This window comes from Petaurus breviceps, unplaced genomic scaffold (assembly GCF_028583685.1).
Source record: "Petaurus breviceps papuanus isolate PSGF00001 unplaced genomic scaffold, PetGlider_PUasm1.0 90879, whole genome shotgun sequence".
Classification (NCBI taxonomy): Eukaryota; Metazoa; Chordata; class Mammalia; order Diprotodontia; family Petauridae; genus Petaurus; species Petaurus breviceps.
Window position 1 is genome coordinate 8,926,867 of NW_027187368.1, and position 20,014 is coordinate 8,946,880.

A 20,014-nucleotide genomic window follows, 5' to 3' on the forward strand; every position below is an offset into this window, starting at 1 on the left:
GTGACTCCTGTTGCCTTTAGGATAAAATAAAAACTCCTCTAATTGTCTTCTAAAGTCCTTCACTCTTTAATCCAACTGATTTGTCTAGATAGAGTTCACGTTATTTTTCCTTATACTCTGTTTTCCAACCATGTTGGCCTAGAAGATGTTCCTTATACATGACATCCCATCTTCCACTCCTTTACCTTTGAACAGGCTGTATCACATTCCTGAAATGCTCTCTCCTCATTTCTATTGATTAGAATACATAGCTCCCTTCAAAGCTCCACTCAAATGCTATTATAGGAATCCTTTTCTTATAACATTTGTTAGTACATCTGCCTTCCTACATTGTCCTTGTGTCCCCTATACATTCTACAAAATCTAACACACAGTAGGGTCTTTATGAATACTTGTTATATTGAAACGATGTGACTTACAAAGGGGGATGATTTTCATTTTTTTTAAATGACTAGCAGAAACACAATTACTTAGGACATTTATTTAGCTAAGTTTTTCCCCCTTCATTGGACCTTTAGACCAAAGTAGCAAATCTTAAAATAATTCAATTCAGTTTAACGATTGTTTATTAAATTAAATTTATTAAATGTTATAGATACTAGGATACAAAGATAAAAATGCAAGTATTTGCCTGTAAGGCAGTAGAACTGGCCTAATTTGAAAGAAGGGCAGCTAGATGGCACAGTGAATAAACTGCTGGTCCTGGAGTCAGGAAGACCTGAGTTCAAATGTGACCTCAGCTACTAACCTAGCTGTATGACCCTGGGAAAGTCATTTAACCCTATTTGCCTCGGGTTCCTCATCTGTAAAATGAACTGGAGAAGGGAATGGCAAACCACTTCAGTATCTTCGCCAGGAAAACCCAATGGGGTCATGAAGAGTCAGACATAACTGAAACAACTGAATAACAACAGATTTGAAAGAGCTTTAACATTCATGGACAGGTCCATAGGATCATGGCTCTAGAGTCTGAAGGCACCTTAAAAGTCAGCTATTTAAGTTCTTCATTTTACAGATGAGGAAACTGAAGCTAGGGAGGTCATGAGATTTCCCCAAATCACGAAGAAAATGATAATCGGAATTGAACTAGAATTCAGGTATTCTCGTTCCAGAGCCATTGTTCTTGCTACTATACTATGATAAGTCATAAGATTTCAGTCCAAATTCAGCTGTACCACTTATATCTTGTGTGAAGTTAGTCTTACTATTATTCAATTCAATTAAAGAAGTTTTTAAGTGCATGTCATGTTCCAAGCACTGTGATGGGGATATGAAGCCTGAAATGAAACAGACCCTCCCCTCATTGCCTTCCACTGAAGAGAAACAATATGGACACGGATAAGTAAATGGAAGCTATTTACAGAGTTCTGAGGACAGAGTTTGAAAGCAGAGGGCACTAACATTTGGAGAGCTCAAGAGGGATGAACTAGGGGGCTAGATTAAATGTATCTTTAAGAGACTCTCTGCCTCTATGCTTTATCATGCCAAGGAGTGTATAGCATAGTAAGGAAGAGGCACATACACAGAAATAAAGAGTATATAAGGCTCAAAAACATTAAATGCATAGTAAAGGTGTGACAGAATGGAAAGAAAAATGAGGGAAGAGATTGCTTCTAGCTATCTAGCTGGGGTGGGGGGTATGTATAATTTCTGAGGAGAACATCACCAATAATAACAATTTATTTTTGTAGTGTTTTAAGAATTACATTGGGGCAGCCAGGTAGCACAGCGAGTAAGAGCACCGACTCCAGTGTCGGGATGACCTGGGGATCGAATCCGGGCTCAGACACTTAGCACCCACCCAGAAACACCTGGCCCTGTAACCTTGAACAAGTTACTTAACCCCAATTGCTTAGGGGTGGCCAGGTGGCTCAGCGAGTAAGAGCACCAGCCCCAGTGTCGGGATGACCTGGGGATCAAATCCGGGCTCAGATACTTAGCAGCACACCCAGAAATAACTGGCCATGTAACCTCGAGCAAGTTACTTAACCCTGACTGCTTAAAAAAAAAAAAGAATTACATTAGGGCAGCTGGGTAGCACAGTGAATAGAGCCCCAGCCCTGGAGTCAGGAGGACTTCAGTTCAACTCCGAACTCAGACACTTGATACTTGCTAGCTTGGGCAAGTCACTTAACCCCAATTGCCTTGCCTTCCCCTCTCCAAAAAAAAAAAAAAAAAAAGAGAGAGAGAGAGAATTACATTGTATTTTTTTTATAACAACCCTATCAGGTAGATAGTATAAATAATATTATTTAGATTTTATAGATGAGAAAACTGAAGTTAAGTAATTTGTTTATTATCACACAAGTTAATGTCTGAGGCAGAAATTAAACTCCGCATATATTACATGTGACTTTCTCTCACCTAAGTTTATCTTTGATAGAAGAGAAGGCGTTCTAATTCAAAAGGAGACACACTTGGGTTGGGAAGGCATGGTATAGTGACCAGGGGTGAGGAACCTGTCGCCTCAAGGCCAGATGTGCTCTTCTCGGTTCTCAGGTGCAACCTTTTGACTGAGTCTGAGTTTTACCAAACAGATCCTTTTATTAAGGAGATTTGTTCTGTGAAGTCTGGAATCAGTCAAAGGGCCTCACCTGAGGACCTAGCCTCAAGGCTGAAGGTTCCCCACCCTAGTAGTCTAATGAGAGAAGCAGAAGAGGACAGAGTGAGATTAGGGACCATTGCATAGCTTCACTTTTCTTGAATATAAAATATGTAAAGAGGATGACCTTGGGGAATAAAAGGAGGAAAGGGTAGATTAGAACTATATTGTGGAAGACCTTAAATGCTAGTCTAGCTTGTTAGGTACCTTGGGCAACCGGGCAATACATTGGATAGAGTGGTGGTCTTGAGTCAAGAAAATGTTAGGTCAAAGGTGCTTCAGATACTTACAAGTAGTGTGATCCTGGGCAAGTCACTTAACTATAAAATCCATAAAATGGAAATAATGAAAGCACCTAAAATGCACACACACACACACACACACACACACAAGAAAGGGAAAAACCCTTTGCCAACTTTAAGTCACTTTGTAAATGCTAGCTATTACTATTCCTAAGGCAGTGAGTCTGCATTTTCTCCTATGGGCAATAGAGAACCAAATACAGTTCTTGAGCTGGGAAGTGACAGGTTTATAACTAGGAAGATGATTTGGGCAGGAGTGCAAAGGATCAGATGAATAAGTAAAGACTGGACAAAGGGAATCCAACTCTGAATTTATTATAATTTCCAGGGGAGAGGTGATGAGGATCTGAATTATGGTGCTGTCAAAGTAATTTAAAGAAGGGGATGAATCAAGGGAACATCAGAGATTTAAAGGCAGATTTTTATCAAAGTGTGTCCTGAACTCAGCACACATTCTTCCTGGTCTCTTGAATCCTCTCCATCTTCATCTGTAGTCCTAGGCAGTTGTCATTAATGTGCACAATGATTACACTATGTCCCTGCAGGATACTCAGGCAGCAGATTCAGTGATGGTTCTTTGGCCCTACTGGGCTAGGTGGTGTAGTAGAAGGAAGGCTGGAACTGTAGTCCAAAGACCTGAGCTTTATTCACAAATCTACAATTTAGTAAATTGTGGGAATGTTAATAAGTCATTTAATGTCAGTTAACCTTGGAATCTCTATCTGAAAAATGGGGATGTTTACCCTCCTTACTTCCCAGGATTATTGTGAGGATCAAATGTGACAAAGTATATGAAATATTTCTTAAATTGTAAAGCACTTTACAAACGAGAGGGACTTTATTCTTATTACTTATTATAACAAGAAAATGAGATAATAGGATTATGGTTCTAAATTAGGAAGCGATCTCAGGGGACAGTTAGCATAACCTTCTTATTTTACAAAAGAAAAGAAATACAGAGGGAGACCCAGTAGGTTAAGCAACCTAAAATATGCAAAAGTAATTTTCATCCATAGGGGTTAAAACAGAAGGGATGTGGGGACTCATTATCAGTGACACAGGAAATTAAATTAACCAGAATGGCTCATTCTTTCCCCCACACTCAGTGTAATGGACATTTTGCTGTACATTCCTCCTTCCTAATCCTCTTTTCTTCCTTCATCTAATTATTAGTTATATAATATAATAATGATCTCATCAATGTTGGCATTCCTTCCATTGATGCAGGTCCTAATCCATGCATGCCTTATCATCCCATGCAATTCTTATACATGTTCTAGAGATCCTCACCCCCAAAGAATCTGCAGTAATCAGAATGCTGGAAGCCTTCCTCTGAGTCTCTACATTTCACAAGTACCAATGGATCACTTAGGCTCTCCATATATTATCTGTCCCTCTTGCCATATAACTTCTATATCTCCTTTGCTGATCATATGTGCTCAGTGATATTCCTTAAGCCTTTCTTGTGCATAAAGGCACATCCTCAGAAATAGACTTCATCCTATGTGGACTCATCATGCAAGTCTCCATTGCCCTTCTGCCCACCTGTGACTTTGATTCCCCAGAGATTTTATTTCCCAGATTCCCAACCATAAGCATCACTGGGAGTATATTTACATTCGAAAATGGATCTTTGTATAAAAGAATACATTAAAAATGCGATGTAATTTCCCAAATTCAAGCAATACGTCTTCTAGGTAGCAGTAGATAGAGCACTGGAACTGCATTCAGAAAGACCTACATTCAAATACAGTCTCAGACACTTACTAGCTGTGCAAACTTGGCCAAGGCACATAGCCTCTCTTAGTTTAAGTTTCCTCATCTGTAAAATTGGGATTATGAAGCCCTTACTTCCCAGGGTTGTTATGAAGCTCAAATAGTATATTAGAGAGCATTTTGCAAACCTTAAAGTACTATATAAGTGTTAGCTGCTATTATTAATGTTATTCTTAATGGTTTGTTATTATTATTAAATGTCAAATATCATTGTGCCCATTTTAAAAAGGGGAAAACTGAGGCAGGTAAAGTCATTTGCCTATGATCACATACCCCTAGGTATGTGGAAGGTAGTAAGGGGGCCTAGCAAAGCAGAGAGATGGTTCAAGGGATAGGACACTGGGCCTGGAGCCAGGAAGATCCGAGTTCAAATTCAACCTCAGACATTATTACTAGCTGTGTGACACTGGGCAAGTCACTTGACCTCTCTTTGCCTCAGTTTCCTCATCTGTAAAAAAGGAATAATAATAACAATAATAATAATGCTAGCACCTACCTCCCAAGGATGTTGTAAAGATCAATTGAAATAATAATTGCAAAGCTCTTATTACAGTGCCTGGCATATAATAAGTATTACATAAATGTTAACTATGATTATTATTATTTAGGAATCAACCACAGTCTTCTGACTCTAACTCCTATAGTTTTTTTTTCTTTCCTACTTCTACCACACCTGAACTCCTTCCATACAGGAACTCTAGCTGTAGCTTGGGGAGATCTTGGGCCCCTAGCAGTCAATCAGCAAAATAAATAAGAAATAAATTACCATATGCAGACCTAAATTTATGGCAGTCCTTCTTCAACTTAAGTGACTGCAGGGCAGAGGTATGTAAATTATGCATAGGCACAGTTCTGCAAGCCTGAATACAAAAGAATTTTTGTGTTTTCCAGTGCTTTATAAAACCCTCTTTGTTGTTCAGTGGCACTGAGTAGGCTTCCGCAGATGTTCCCATCTATGAATGATAATATCATATCATATCCCTAAATAGGAACTTAAGATTTCCCAGGCTGGTGGCTTAGCTTTACAGATAAGTAAACTGAGGTATCAAGGAAGGAAGTTACTTGCCCAAGGTCACTGAGTATGTAGCAGAGCCAGGACTCAAAGACAGATCTTCTTCTTTTTTGTCATATAGTAATTTCACTATATATACCACGGTCCAGATCAGAATTTTAACTAGTGATTTGGCAAACAGAAATCATGGCTCAGAAAAGTAGCACAGAATATGCCTTTACATCAGTTTTTAAGACAGTGTCAACTGAATATGGGTTAGAGATCTCAGTCTACCTAACCCTCTCTAGCTACTGCCCAAAAAGCCATGGTGGGTCCAGGGAGACAGTCAGCATGTGAAGCATATGAGCTACAAGCCATCTGTTAGCATCTTGTTTTAACTAACTATACCTTCTAATTAGGTACTAAGTAAGCTCAGGGATGTTTTTTTCTTTCCTATATTGCTAGAACTGTTCAAATTTGAGTGCCCTAAAACAAGGCTTAGTCACTCTACCTTAGTTGGGCTTTACCTCAGATGGCCCTTCAAACCACATGCTAAAACAGTTTGAGTGTATTGAGTAAAAAAAAAAATGTGTGTGCACACATATATGTATATACACATATATACATATACTATAGTCAATGAGGGTGGAAGGGGGTGGAGGGAGCAGATCCTGCTCTGTAGGTAAGAAAGCTTATCTGTATGTTTCAGCCCTTGTGCAGGAAGGCCCATTTCTGTCTTGGCATATCTGTAAATACAGGAGCCAATTAGCCCTTTCCGAGGAATGCAAAGAATGAAAAATTAAGAACCCTTCAAAACTAGCATTAATAATATAAGGCTCTGAAAGAGGTCTATTAGCAATGGAACATTACTTGCACTTGAGATAAACTCTTTCATCAAAACAGTGAGCCCCATTTGGAGATGCCTATGAGACATTTGCCTCAGAAGATTTGGTTTTGTTAAGTCAGAGAGACAGTGAGAGGACAGAAGAATGATCTCCCACTTGAAGAAGTCAGAATTAGCTGAAGTCAGAGCCAACAACCTCAAATTGGCAATGGCCACTCAGAGAGCCACAGCCTGGATTGGATAACTTCTAGCCCATGGTTCTTTCTACTGTACCACACTGCATTATAATTCTCTTTAATATAGCACTTTTAGGTTTCAAAGAACTTCATACAAGGACCATTTGGTCCTTGTAGCTAACTTCTGATATAGGCAGTGCAAGTATTCCTGTTATAGGGGTTGAAAAGGGAATTTCAGAGAGGCCAAGTGCCTTCCCTGTCCCACAACTAATTAGTGACTGCTAGTAATACTCATGACTTCTCTGTTGGATAGATTACCTGTAATTATCTTTAATTTATGAGGTGGGGGGAGGTAGGGAGAGAGGGAGGGAGAAATATTTTGTTTGCATATAGTTGATTTCATTGCATGTTTTCTTCCCCTTTAGGATAAATTCCTTGAGGGCAGACCCTGTTTTTGCCTTTGTTTGCATCCTTAGTGATTTGCACAGTGCCTAGTACAGGGTAGACAATTTATAAGTGCTTATTGATATTATGGGGTAGGTCCTAGACTCAAATCTATCCCTTCTAACTCCAAGCCTGGATGTCTTTATATTATATCTCCAAATAACCTTAAAAATCTTAGTTGGCCCGGGATTTTTCTAGCATATGTATTAGACTATGAGTTTTTTGAGGACAAGGACAAGGTCAAAGTTAAACTTTGCCTCCCTCTTCACACCTATCTCAATGTTCTGCACACAGAATATACTTAATAAATATTTTGGGATTAATTGGCTGATTTACAGTTGATTGTCAGATCTTGCTAGGCCTTTGGTTTTTCTAAGTGAACTTAAAGGTGAAATCACATCTATAAAAGACCTTCCTGTCCCATAAGAAGAGAGAAGTGAAGGCAACTAAGTCCATGCCTTGGGAGAAAATTCCTATTTTGTATCTGCTTGCTTACTTAATTTATTTATTCCTCTTTGCATATGTATAAATATAGCTCTGTGCAGATCTTGGCCAAGTTCCTACATGCCTACGCTCTTTAGACTTTCTGAAGAAAATCTCCCAGACGACAAAATGTTCCAAAGAAGCTGTATAATTATGTGGCATGGTACAAAAATAAAATTAAAAGAAAAAAATAAAACCAAAAAAACCAAACAGAACTTCAAATAAACCATTCTGTGCCCCAGGGTGGCTGGAGGGAGAAAGCTGCTCATGTTAGTATAACAGAGCTCAAACAAATATATGCTTTTTATTTGTCCTTGATACCTGAGGCTAATGACACCACTAAAGGTCTTGGCAAAGAGTAGATTCTATTACGAGAGATGGAGAGGGAACTAGGAAGGAAGCTCAGGGTCAGAAAACAAGCTCACAGATGGGAATCTTTTTAGGAGGCAGGAATGTTTTATAGGAAAATATATAGATTTGGAGTCAGGTGACCTTGGATAAATCATGTCACCTCTTTGGACTTCAGTGTTCTTTTCTGTAAAACACAGGGGTTACTTTAAAATCAGAGGTTTTTAACCTGGGGTTTGTTAGCTTGGTTATTTAAAAAAATGTTTTGATAAATTAAATGATTGGTTTTCTTTGTAATGCTATATATTGTATTTTATGCATTTAAAATGACTGAGAAGGGTCCAGAGATTCAGCAGACTGCAAAAGGGGTCTATGACACAAAAACATTAAGAACTCCTGACCTAGATTACATGGGCATTTCTTCTAAATCCAATGATCCTATGAATCCCAAATTCACCTGTAAGCCAGAGACAAAAACCTGAGGTCTTTGGTGATCAAGTGTCTGGGGATCAAATTTCTCGACATCACTAATCAAAGGCAGAGCCAAGGCAAAGTGTTCTCACTGTCAAGGCAAGGTTGTAGAATTGTGCTCTTCTGTGCATTACTAACACATGCAATATGGTTTAGAATAAAATTAATTCCAATATTCTATGAAGAGTAGGAACATTTATCCTTAAAAGCATGTGGCCTTATAATCTGATTCTTTGATATTTCAAATCTGTGCATTAAGGGAAAAAAAAGTTATATCAAAAGTGTCCTTTACTGGGCTTCTCATTACACTGCAGGTAGCTGAATACTTTATCTATCCCTGAGTCTTCCTTTGAGCTCTAAGAAAGGGAAAGTGATGACTAAGAGATCATAACATCATATGATTTAATCAATTAATAAGCATCTATTAATCACCTACATATCATGTACTGTGTTAGGAGCTGAGAATATAAAGACAAAAGTGAAATGGTCCATAAGAAGATACATAAAAATTTTTTGTTGTTGTTGAGTCATGTCTGACTCGCAGTGAACCCATTTGGGGTTTTCTTGGCAAAGATACTGGAGTGGTCTGCCATTTCCTTCACCAGTTCATTTTACAGATCAGGAAACTACAGTAGGAAACCACAGATAAGATCAACTGGGTTAAATGACTTGCCCAAGGTCACACAGCTAGAAAGTGCCTGAGGCTAGATTTGAACTCAGGTCTTTCTGACAGCTAGTGGAGAGAGCACCAGACCTGTACTCAGCAAGACCTGAGTTCAAATCTAGCCTCAGGCACTTTCTAGCTGTGTGACCCTGGAATTTGGACACTAAATATAATGCTTTGTTTCTCTATACGACACTTCTATCCAGACTCTATTACAGCTCAGTCCTGGTAAAACACATGATGCAATGATGCAAAAATCAAATGGTGTTGGCACATGTGTGTCCCAAGGGGTCATTATCCTCTCCTGCCTTTCTCATCTCCCTCCTAAAATGCCCTCTGAGCAGCTAGGCAACCCAGTAGATAGAATTCTGGGCCTAGAATCAGGAAGACTCTGGACAAGGAACTTAACCTCTGTCTGCCTCAATTTTGGTATCTATAAATGGGCAATGATAATAGTACATACCTCCCGGGGTAGTTGGGAGAATTAAATGAAGTAATTTGTACAAAAAGCTTAGCACAGCGCAGTGCCTGGCAAACAGTAAGTGCTATGTAAATGCTACTTGTTTGTTGTTGTCGTTTTATCATCATCATCATCACTATCAAGCACCTAAAGGAGAAAGATATTTAGAGAATTATACCTAGAAAGGGTGCTATGATTCAAAATTGATAGGATATAGTTTGCTTAATTGGCGAGGAACATAAAGATTACATCTGAAATTAACACATCTTCTCTTCCTACTGTATTAGCTAGGTTTAGGAACCTGACAATGCTAGACAAGAGTGGTGGGGGTGATAGGAGTAATATACATGTATTAAAGGAACAAATGAATGGATGAAAATGAGAGGATAAATGAAGGTGATGATAACTTGATATTGGGTGCCATTTTAAAGTTCTCAGTGTTTTAACATTCATTACCTCATTTGATTATTGCAATAGCCCTGAAAAGCAGGAAAGATGGAGGTTATTACAGTGTATGCCATTTTGTAGATGAGGAAACTGAATGTAACAGAAATGAAGTGACTTATCCCAACTAGGTAATGCTAATAAGTCATTTCAGCTAGTAAATAATGCAGATGACACTTAAATTCATTTTTTCTGACTAATTTTTATAGTGGTTGGTTTAGAATTGAGGAAGCTGGGTTCAAATGCTAGCTTTGCTACATATTACCTGTGTGACTTTGGGTAAGTCACTTAACATTTCTCAGTTTCAGTTTCTTCATTGCTAAGAGGGTTAGACTAAATGACCTCTCAGGTCCTTTACAATTCTAAATCTATAGGCTTAGCAAGATTAAAAGCTTTGAGTGCTGAACCAGTAATGGATAGGTTCTCTCTTATATGAGGAAAAATACTGTGTGGAAAAGTCATTATCATAAAATTGGATACCACATTTTGTACACACATACATACACACACACACCAGTTTAGAAAGAGCATTTGCTAAGGCAATGAGTGGTTGATATCTCCATTGGTAGAAAATGTATCCATATTGATAGTCATAGATTTTTGAATTATTAATGTGATAATAATTGCCATTTTATAGTGCATTTCAGTTTAGATGTGATTTCTTCACAACATCTCTGTGGTAGTACTGGTATTCTTTTATTACACTGAGCTTTAAAGAGATGAAGTGAATTGTTCAATGTCATATATTTAGTATAAGAGCTGTTTTTTGAACATAGGTCCTCTGAACTTCAAGTATAATGAGTTCATTATACTTTGGATAGGCATTTTATACCACCCAGTCCTTAATAAGGAAACTGAGGTGCTGTATTTAAAAAGGACGTAGCTATTTTTAGGCATTTCCCAAAAGAAACCCTCTAGCATACAAGGCCTTGTTTCTGGGGGTACAGTCACAGTTGTTTGTAATTGCCCTTTGGTTTTTAAGGACAAAGCATTGCTGACTTGGCAGTGAAGAAGCATGTTCCTCCAAGAATCCAGGAGGCTCATTCATCAGAGGCTGGCAGACTCAGATACTCAAAGAAAAGGAAATTCTCTGCTTCAGTCATACATGGCTCCCCTGGGGATGGCCTTGCCAGCTTATCTGACACACCATCCCCTGCTCTATAACATTTTATTGCTTGCTACAGAGATGATCGAGATGTAAGAAGTGAGTTCAGAGCCTCATATAGTATGAAGAATTTGGGGCTTTATTCCCCCAACTTACCCCAAGTCAAATGTGACACAGAAAACAATCCTGAACAGGATCCTAGCTTCATCATGAACTGTCAAACTGAAGGGATAGTAGAGAAAAGATGAGGGGTAAAATACCCAGTAAGCCTTGCACCTGAAAAGAATTTAGACTACTGGCTTCTCAGGACCAGCATAGTATAACACAAGGAGAATTAAACTTAGTGCCAAAATATTTTAGCTAGAATTTTCTATCTAACATTTACTAGTTGTGGTCCTGGAAAAGTAGCTTCATCACTGTGTGCCTCAGTTTCCTCATCTAAAAATAAGGAAAATAATATATGCACTACCTACTTTTGCAGGGCTTTTTTTTTTGAAACCTTAAAGTAGCATAGGATTGTGAATGATTATGATGATAAATGTGTTATCTTCATTTCCTCTACAATGTTTTGTGTACAGCTTTCCATATAGAAAATAAATGTTGTCACTAGTTGATTTCCCTCCCCCTACCGTAAGATACACAGCTTAAAATAAAATCAGTGAAGGAGAGTCAGCATTGTACAGTGGAAAGAACAATGGATTTGGAGTCAGAGGACTTAGATTCCAAATCTACCTCTGCCACTTACTTCTTGTGTGACCTTGGGAAAATCCTCTAATCATTACGGGCTTCAGTTTCCTCATCTATAAAGTGAGAGATCTAAGGCCCCTTCTAGCTCCAAAATCTGTGATCCCATGAAGGTCTATTGTCCTCCTTGCTTCCCCACTATCTGCTCTAAATATTGCTATTTCGTGCAGCTTGCTAACTGTAACAATATAACCCTGCCAAGAGGACATTTTCTAGGGGTGATTATTGACTATCAGGATTGGGTGATTAGAGGTTCAGGACAGCCATTGCTGCAGTGTGTCGATTTGTATTTCCAGCTTCTGACTTCAATGAAAGCAATGTGCTAAGAGCTGTCCACAGTGCTGAAGGGACCATCCCTGCTGTTACAAGGATGATTAAAGTTTAGTTTCTGCTACAGTTTTCAGACGTGGTAGACAGCTACTTTGGAAATATACTTGGTCTTGAGAAACTACTTGGTAATTGCCCTCCAATTCATTGCTTTTTTTTGGGTCTGTATGTTCATGGAAAAAAAAAACGGTTTAAAGAAGGTGTTATATAATTAAGTATGTCAGTATTCTTGAACTTCCCCCAAATGTTGTAAGCGCTTCATTTAACTGCTGATTAATATATTAACAGGATGTTTGAGAGATGTCTCTGTGCCCTAAGAATTATGCATAGGATTTATGTCCCACTAAGTAAGAGAACATCATGTATTAATAGATCATGGAATTGGAGTCAGGGACTTCTGGATTAAATCCTCCCTCTGGTATTTTAAAGTTACATAAACACTGTCATGTCACTTGAATATACTGAGCCTCAGTTTACCTTCATTAAAAAAAGGATATTATCTGTAATATTCAATTTGCAGGGCTGTTGTAAGACTTCAATGAGATAATATGTGTGAAGAGCTTTGCAAATGCAAAATTCACTATATAAATGAATTATTATTATTATTAGTTTAAGGAATTACTTGAAAAGTATTGGGCTTCTCTCAGACCAGTGATAGTTATTTCTCTAGATTTTGCTTTTATCATGCCTAAGCACAAAATGAATGAATATAGGAGAGTTTTTTGGTCAAAATGTTTTCAAACTGAAAGGAACCTTAAAATATTGAATATTAGAGCTAGACAGGATCCTAAAAAAAGACTGTTAGAAACGGTTCTCAAAAAATTGCAAATTATTAACAACCTTGTGAAAGATTGCTCCAAATAACTAATAATAAGAAATACAACTCTGAGATTTTACCTCACACCCAGAAAGTTGGCAATGATGACAATAGATGCAAATAATCAATGTGGTTGAGACTGAAAAAAGAGCAGACATGCTAATGCACTGTTGATGAAGCTATGAATTGGTCCAACTATGCTGGAAAGCAATTTAGAATTATGCTTTTTAGAAAAATGACTAAACCATTGCTATCCTTTGACCCAGAAATCTTATTTCAAGGCATATAACCAAAGGAGATCAGAGACAAAAATAAGAGTCCTAAATACACCAAAATATTCATAGCATTTCTTTATATGATAGCAAAGAAATGGGGAAAAGTATAGCAGATCCTATAGATTATCCAATGGCTAAACAAATTGTGATAAGTGACTGTAATGAAATATTACTGAGCTATAAGAAATTATGAATATGAATTTATTTAAAAAAACATGGTTTAAGACTTACATGATCTGAGACAGAGTAAAGTAAGTAGAACCATCAAAACTTATACAGAATGCTATGATAATTTAAATAGCAGAAGAAAAAAATAAAACTAGTCACTTTGTGATTATGATTATGCTTCACCCTGGATCAGAATTAAGAAAATGTACATCCTTCCATTTCTTGGAAAGGTAGAGGGACCTCGATGTGGAATATTTCATATACAATTAGATAGAGTTGATATGTTACTGAGTTTTTGCTTGACTATTTTCAAATTTATTTTTTTTTACCTTTGTTATAAGAGTTGACTAAGTGGATAAAAGAGGGGAAGAGATATCTTTAGAACTGAATGAAATATGAAAACAAATGTTATTGTGACCTTGGGCAAGTCACTTAACCCCAATTGCCCTCCAAAAAGCAAAAAAAAAGGAAGAAAACAAATGTGGTAAATAAAAGTAAGACACATTTTTAAAATAATGAAATTAACTATTACAATATAGAATCATAAACTGGTAAAGTTGCAAGAGACCTTAGAGATCATCCAATCAAACTCTTTTATTAACATGGGAAACTGATGCCCAGAGAAGGGAAATGATTTTCCCAAATTCATACACCTAGTGACCGAGTCAGGACTAAAGCACAGATCTCCTAAGTACCAGTTCATCATTCTTTCCATTACACCTCACAGTTTGCTGGGGTATGAGTCTAATTATCTCATCTGTCATTTCCTAGCTGTGTGGAAGAGTATAAACTGGCTCCAGATGGTAAATCCTGCCTCATGCTATCGGATGTCTGTGAGGGCCCCAAGTGCCTCAAGCCTGATTCCAAGTTCAACGACACTCTCTTTGGGGAGATGTTGCATGGTTACAACAATAGGAGCCAGCATGTCAACCAGGGCCAAGTCTTCCAGATGACTTTCAGGTATGAGTTAGACCTTGTCTATTCCCCGTTGATATAAATAAGGGTTGTGTCTGAGTTATTCAGTTTAAATACAAGGCAAAAGGAAGGGAGTAGAACGTTAATATTAGGCACCATTGAACATATTAACTGAACACACTGAAATTTCTCTCCTGTTTCTTCATGTTTCTGCTTCTATTTATGGTTTTCTATATCCTAACTCGGGCATCTAAGTACATGGTAGCATGTATATAATTTCTTTAGTGGAAAGAACCAGCTTTGTAGTCAAAGGATGCAGGTTTCAATCTCAACTCTTCTGCTCAGTACCTATGTGACTTTTGGCAAGTCATGTCCCTGCCCTAGGCCTCAGTTTCTCTGTTGGCAATATAATAGGGCCAGACTAGATGATTTCTAAAGCCCCTTCTAAGTCTAAACCTATGATGTTTTCAGGTACTGCCAATACTGGGGAAAAGCTGCTCTCTTATTTTATTGGCTTCTCTTTGTGAAGAGCTTCACTTTGAGCTGTTTTGGGTCCTAATTTTTCTTTTGCAAATCTAGAGGCCTATGATCTCAAGCACTGCTTGTTAACAAGCCTGCAAAAGATGAGAAGATTCAGGGAGGGTCATTCCCTGCTTCCTTCATATTATCAAGCCTGCTCGAGCCTCAAATCTGCTTGGGGTCAGTATTCTCTAGATCTAGGCATCAGTCATTAGGATGCCTGAAAGTTCAGTGCTGTAAAATAATGACACAATTTTGCTCAAGAAGAAAGAGGTATTTAATGGAGACGATGAAGCACACAGACTATAGGGGAAATTATTAGCTCAATAACAACCACATAAACTCAATATAAATTGGAAGCTATTGAGCACATGGACCATCTGGGGAAATTCCTTGCTCAGTATAAACATGCACATCTATTAAAAAAATTACTCAAATATAATGAAAATAGAATCCCTAACAATAATCCTAAAAATATGACACAATTATTCCTGAAGAGAGGGTGACAATGGATTGTTTCTCATGTTCCCAGTTGGGCATACCTTGAAATGAGGTCATGCAAACTTCCAAGTTCCTAGCAGCAATGAAGGAAAAGAGAGAAAAAGAAAGGAAAAGGTTGCCGATAATTATATTCTACAGAAGAGAAAATAGTCAGAAAAGAGGTGGATGTGGATAGGCACCCTCTTGACCAACTAGAAGAGAAAAGAAGAGGGATGGCAATTTGAAGGGAAGAAAATAAAAAGTAAGGTCAAGGGGGATGACACCAGCTGATCTGCTTTGAATATCTATCTACTATTACTGTTCAAATGATATGCCACTAATCATGTCGCTTAAAGTTGCCCCTCAGCTCCTTCCCCAAGGATAAAGTCTAAGTTCTGCCATCCTTAAAGGTTCATTGTTTTTCTTTTCCAAGGTAGGAGTTAGGTTTATATTAGGGGCATGTGTGTGGGATAGAGGTCTTCCTCCCATTAATGAACAGAAATCTGCCTTCTTGATCCAGACCACATGATTCATTCAGGACAGTTTTAATTCAAGATATTGTATCCTATTCAGAATTGAAAATAACTTCCTCAAGCCTACTATCAATCCTTCTGAGCCAACTTCTGGAGCCAAGTGCAGTAAAGGATCCCCTCTCCCATCCCCTTCCATTCAAACAGCAAGAAAGTTTCAGTTATTAGCTATGATATTGCCCTGGTTTATGCTGAGGAGGCAGGCATCATAAGATGCTTTACACATTTCATGTTTCCTTAGAGCTCTTAGGGACACCATCCTGGAAGCAGCAGGCATGTCAGCATTTAATGACCATTTTCATCTTGCCCATGTTCTACCAATGATCATTTGCAAGATGAACCTCCTGTAGAGGCCAGCAGGCTTTGTACTGTCCATCTCTGTCTTGTGGCTCATTTTCTAGTAATTTTCCTGGCCTTGGATTTTGGTAAATGCCCTGAATAAAAAAATATCCCTGATGGTCCTTATTAGCATTATCTGTCCCCCATGCATAACCAGCCTTATCCTCTCAGAGACAAAGCCCTGCTTGAAAGGGGTTAAACTTAATAATACTCTCTTTCTGGTTCAGCTCACAAAATAGCCCCATTTCCTGTCACACACAGTAGCCCAGAGATTTGGTCTCCTTACTCAGAAAGCTCTTTGGCAGAGGTGCAGCTTATCATTGCTTTATAAGCTGAAGTCCCAGTCCTCAATCCACCACATCTCTGCCCCTGTCAGTAAGCCCCAGGCAACTAGGACTTTGGGAATTGAAGCAAAGAGAGCATTTAAGTAGCTTTATATATTTCCCCCTACTTCTGCCTTTGGGATAGAGACATTTGTTAATTGACTGGAAGTGGCTCTTGGAAGAGTCCAGATTGTCCCTTTCTAACCACTCCACATATTATTACTTTAATGTGAGTATTAGAATAAGTGAGAAAAGAGAATTCAAGGTCCAATCCAGTAATTCAAGGGAAAAGATTTGGAGATCTGTATTTGGTTGGTATGCATTAGATTGCCATGTATTTCACTTTCCTCAGGACTGTTGGCGTGGTCTCAAAATTAAGCTCAGGTCTCACATGTCTGGGACATACTTCCTTCTCACTCCAGCCCCTTAGAATCTCAAGTTTCCTTGAATGTGCAGTTTGCGTATTATCTTCTATATAAGGCCCTTCTTGATTATACAAATCCACCACCCCACTCCCCAAGCTGCTAGTGTATGTCTTCCTATAGGGGGGGATTATGTTGTATTTATTTTGTATATCATATTTAATATTCACTTATGTGTGTACATGTTTCCCCTCAGAAAACATGAGCTTTTTAAGGGTAGAGATTTGTTTTCATTTTTCCTTTGTAAATGTCTGGCACTGTGTCTCGTACAAAGTAAATACATAAATTCCTGTTATTAACAAGATGGCAAAGTGAATAGAATACTGGACTTGGAGTCAATAAGTCTTGAATTTGAATCTTGCTGTAGTCATTTATGAATCTAGGCAAGCTGCTTAACAACTCTCAATCTCTATTCCTTCATCTGTAAAATGGGGATAATAGATCAAGTGAAATGATATATGTAAAATGCTTTGCAAGACTAAAGGTATGATATAAATGCTAGTTATTAGGAGTAGTTGTATTGATTTCCCTCAGAGGCATGTAAAATAAAATCTCTTTGATACCCTTATATGCTTCTTTCCAGGTAGCTAGATGCAAAAGGGAAATACTGGTGTGGAGATAACACCAAACTTGGGTAAAAAAAAAAAAAGGCCTGCATTCTAGTCTTGGCTTTAGTACTTTCTCCCTATGGATCCTCATTCAAGACATTTCACTTCTCTGGTCTTCTCATTTTCTTCTGTCAAATGGGAAAATAGCACTACTACTTCTTGGATGTTGAATGAAAAGCTTGTTGTCCACTCTGAAGTGATACATAAATATTATAGCTATTTTCCCCCTTTGTAATACCTTTTTCTGCCCCAAAGTAACTTGGAAAGGTTCTGTATCTACTGTATTAGATTTCCTCTTATAATAGAACTTGGGTGGTAAGCATCCATTAAGTGAAATAAATGGGTAAGCTATTTGAGTCTGCCTAACAACTTGGTTACCCAGGATAAAATCCGGTCCTCAACATGGATGCCTATGATATTGATCCATGTGACTTAAGGGCCCCTGCCTCTGCCCCCACCACCAAATCCCTTGCTCTGTTACCTTGCAGTGGTGCCTGAGAATTCCATTGGTTTCTCATTCAGAACCATCTTAAAGATGTAATATTATTCTATGATTCTGTCAAGTATCACAAAGTAGAAAATTCAATGTTATTATTCAGCTACAAGGATAAAGTTTGATCCACTAGACTGCTTATCACATCCTTATTTAGACTTCTCATCTGTTTCTTCAGGTCCTGGCTCTAGTCCAGTGCTTCTTGTCATTTTTGTGATTCATAGACCCCTTTGAAGCCTATGGATCCCTTCTCAGAATTATGTTTAAACACATAAAGCAAAATGCATAGAATTAAAAGGAAACTAATTATACTGAAATAAGGATATCAATTTTTAAAAAATAAGGCCCATGGACCCTAGAATAAGGACCTTTGATTGCAGAAATCTCATCTCTGGCTTTCCTCAAGTTAATAAGAGAAATGATTTGGGGAAATATGGTTTTCTCCCAATTCATAGGACTTTGGGGGTGGGGAAAAAGTAATGATCTTTAAAAGGAAGTGTTGCTTTAGAGGCTTCTAAAGCTTGAGAAAGATGTAGTTCTAAGGCTTTTCTTCCCTCTCCTGTCCCAGAATATGGCACTTAAAATCCCCTTCAGGGTCATTCGCCCTTCCAAATGATGTGCAATAGGTCAGATTCATGCTTCTCTTTCACTTGGCTTTTGAGTAAAGTGGGGTTTGGCAAGGTTTCCTTTGTGGTTAAGAAATGTTTAAAAATCTCTCTTTTACTCTTGCTTCTCCCTCTCTGCTTCCAACTGGCCATCTTCCTTCAGCTGTATCTGAAAATCTTGACCTTGGCCTTGGATAATAAGGAAAACCAAAAACCCAGTGAGTGAGCAATGGAGTGAGCAGTATCTGCAGGCAAAGGACCTGGATTCCGATTCAGCCTTTAACAGTTACGACTCACAGGACATCAAGCAAATCCTTTGTTGTTTCTAGACCTCGGTTTCTTCATCTGTTAAAAGTATGAATACCGAATTAGATAGATCTTAAAGTCCCTTCTTGTCCTCAGTCATCGATATTAAAGAAACTCCCACTCTGAGCTACTCTAGGATTGAGCAATAAAGGCCAAAGAAGAAAGCTGACAAACAAACCTCAGAAATAACAGAGGAATGAGACTGCTTAAGAGTGTGGGTTGAGCCTGGACCAAAGATAGGCTGTGGAAAAGTCATACTAGAAATAGAAAACCTTGTCATAGAATAGTGCAATGATAATAGGGTGTCAGAACTGGAAGATACTTTAGAGACTATCTAGTTGAGCCTCCTGATTTTACAGATGAGGGAACTGAGATTTAGAGAGGTTAAGAGACTTGCCCACAGTCATATGGCTGGTAAGAGAGAGCTGCAATGTGAACCCTGACTCCAAATCTAGTGTATTTCCCTTTCCACCATATTTTCAATTTCAGGAATGACCTACACAGTGGGGGATGCTTTACTCGAAAGGCAACTTTCAATCTGCTCTTATTTCCAGTGCATACATTACCATGTAGAAAACACTGTTTTAGATATGCAATAGAAATTCTAGGTTTGGCACCAAAATCCCCCTCTGAATGTGGCATAAGGTCTCCATCTTTTTAAGTCAAGGAAAGCCAGCCTTATTTTTGCAATGTTCACTCACCCACATCACACATGCTGAGGATACTGAGTCAGAGTTTACCAAATGGCCACTGAGACTGACTTGGTTCCACTATTTTTAGTTCTCCAATGGGAAGTAGACAGTCATTGCAGTCTCTTTCCATGTTTGTGATGATTTGGAACTCCATCTTAGAGCAATGCTTCCTCTATTGGAACACTGTACCCTCATCCTAGCCCCTTCTCTTAAGTAAAATATTTCATTCTGGGCAGACCTGCAAGTAGGGGTAGACAGTGGGTCATTGCCTTGGGTACAATACATAGAGGAAAACAAAAAGATTTATTAGAATAAAACTTTTTATATTATGTATTTTTAAA

At 38.2% G+C, this 20,014-nt stretch overlaps 1 protein-coding gene and 1 long non-coding RNA gene across 3 annotated transcripts in view; one reads left to right on the forward strand and one right to left on the reverse strand.

Annotated features, from left to right (window-relative positions):
- Positions 1-20,014, forward strand: part of ASTN2 (astrotactin 2) — a 1,158,830-nt gene that overhangs the window by 636,357 nt on the left and 502,459 nt on the right. For both annotated transcript variants that reach the window (XM_069073820.1, XM_069073821.1), the window contains one exon: positions 14,213-14,401. In XM_069073820.1, coding sequence (XP_068929921.1) covers positions 14,213-14,401 — 189 coding nt within the window. The remainder of the gene's footprint in view (positions 1-14,212; positions 14,402-20,014) is intronic.
- Positions 1-20,014, reverse strand: part of LOC138150402 (uncharacterized) — a 113,407-nt gene that overhangs the window by 4,201 nt on the left and 89,192 nt on the right. The window lies entirely within an intron of this gene.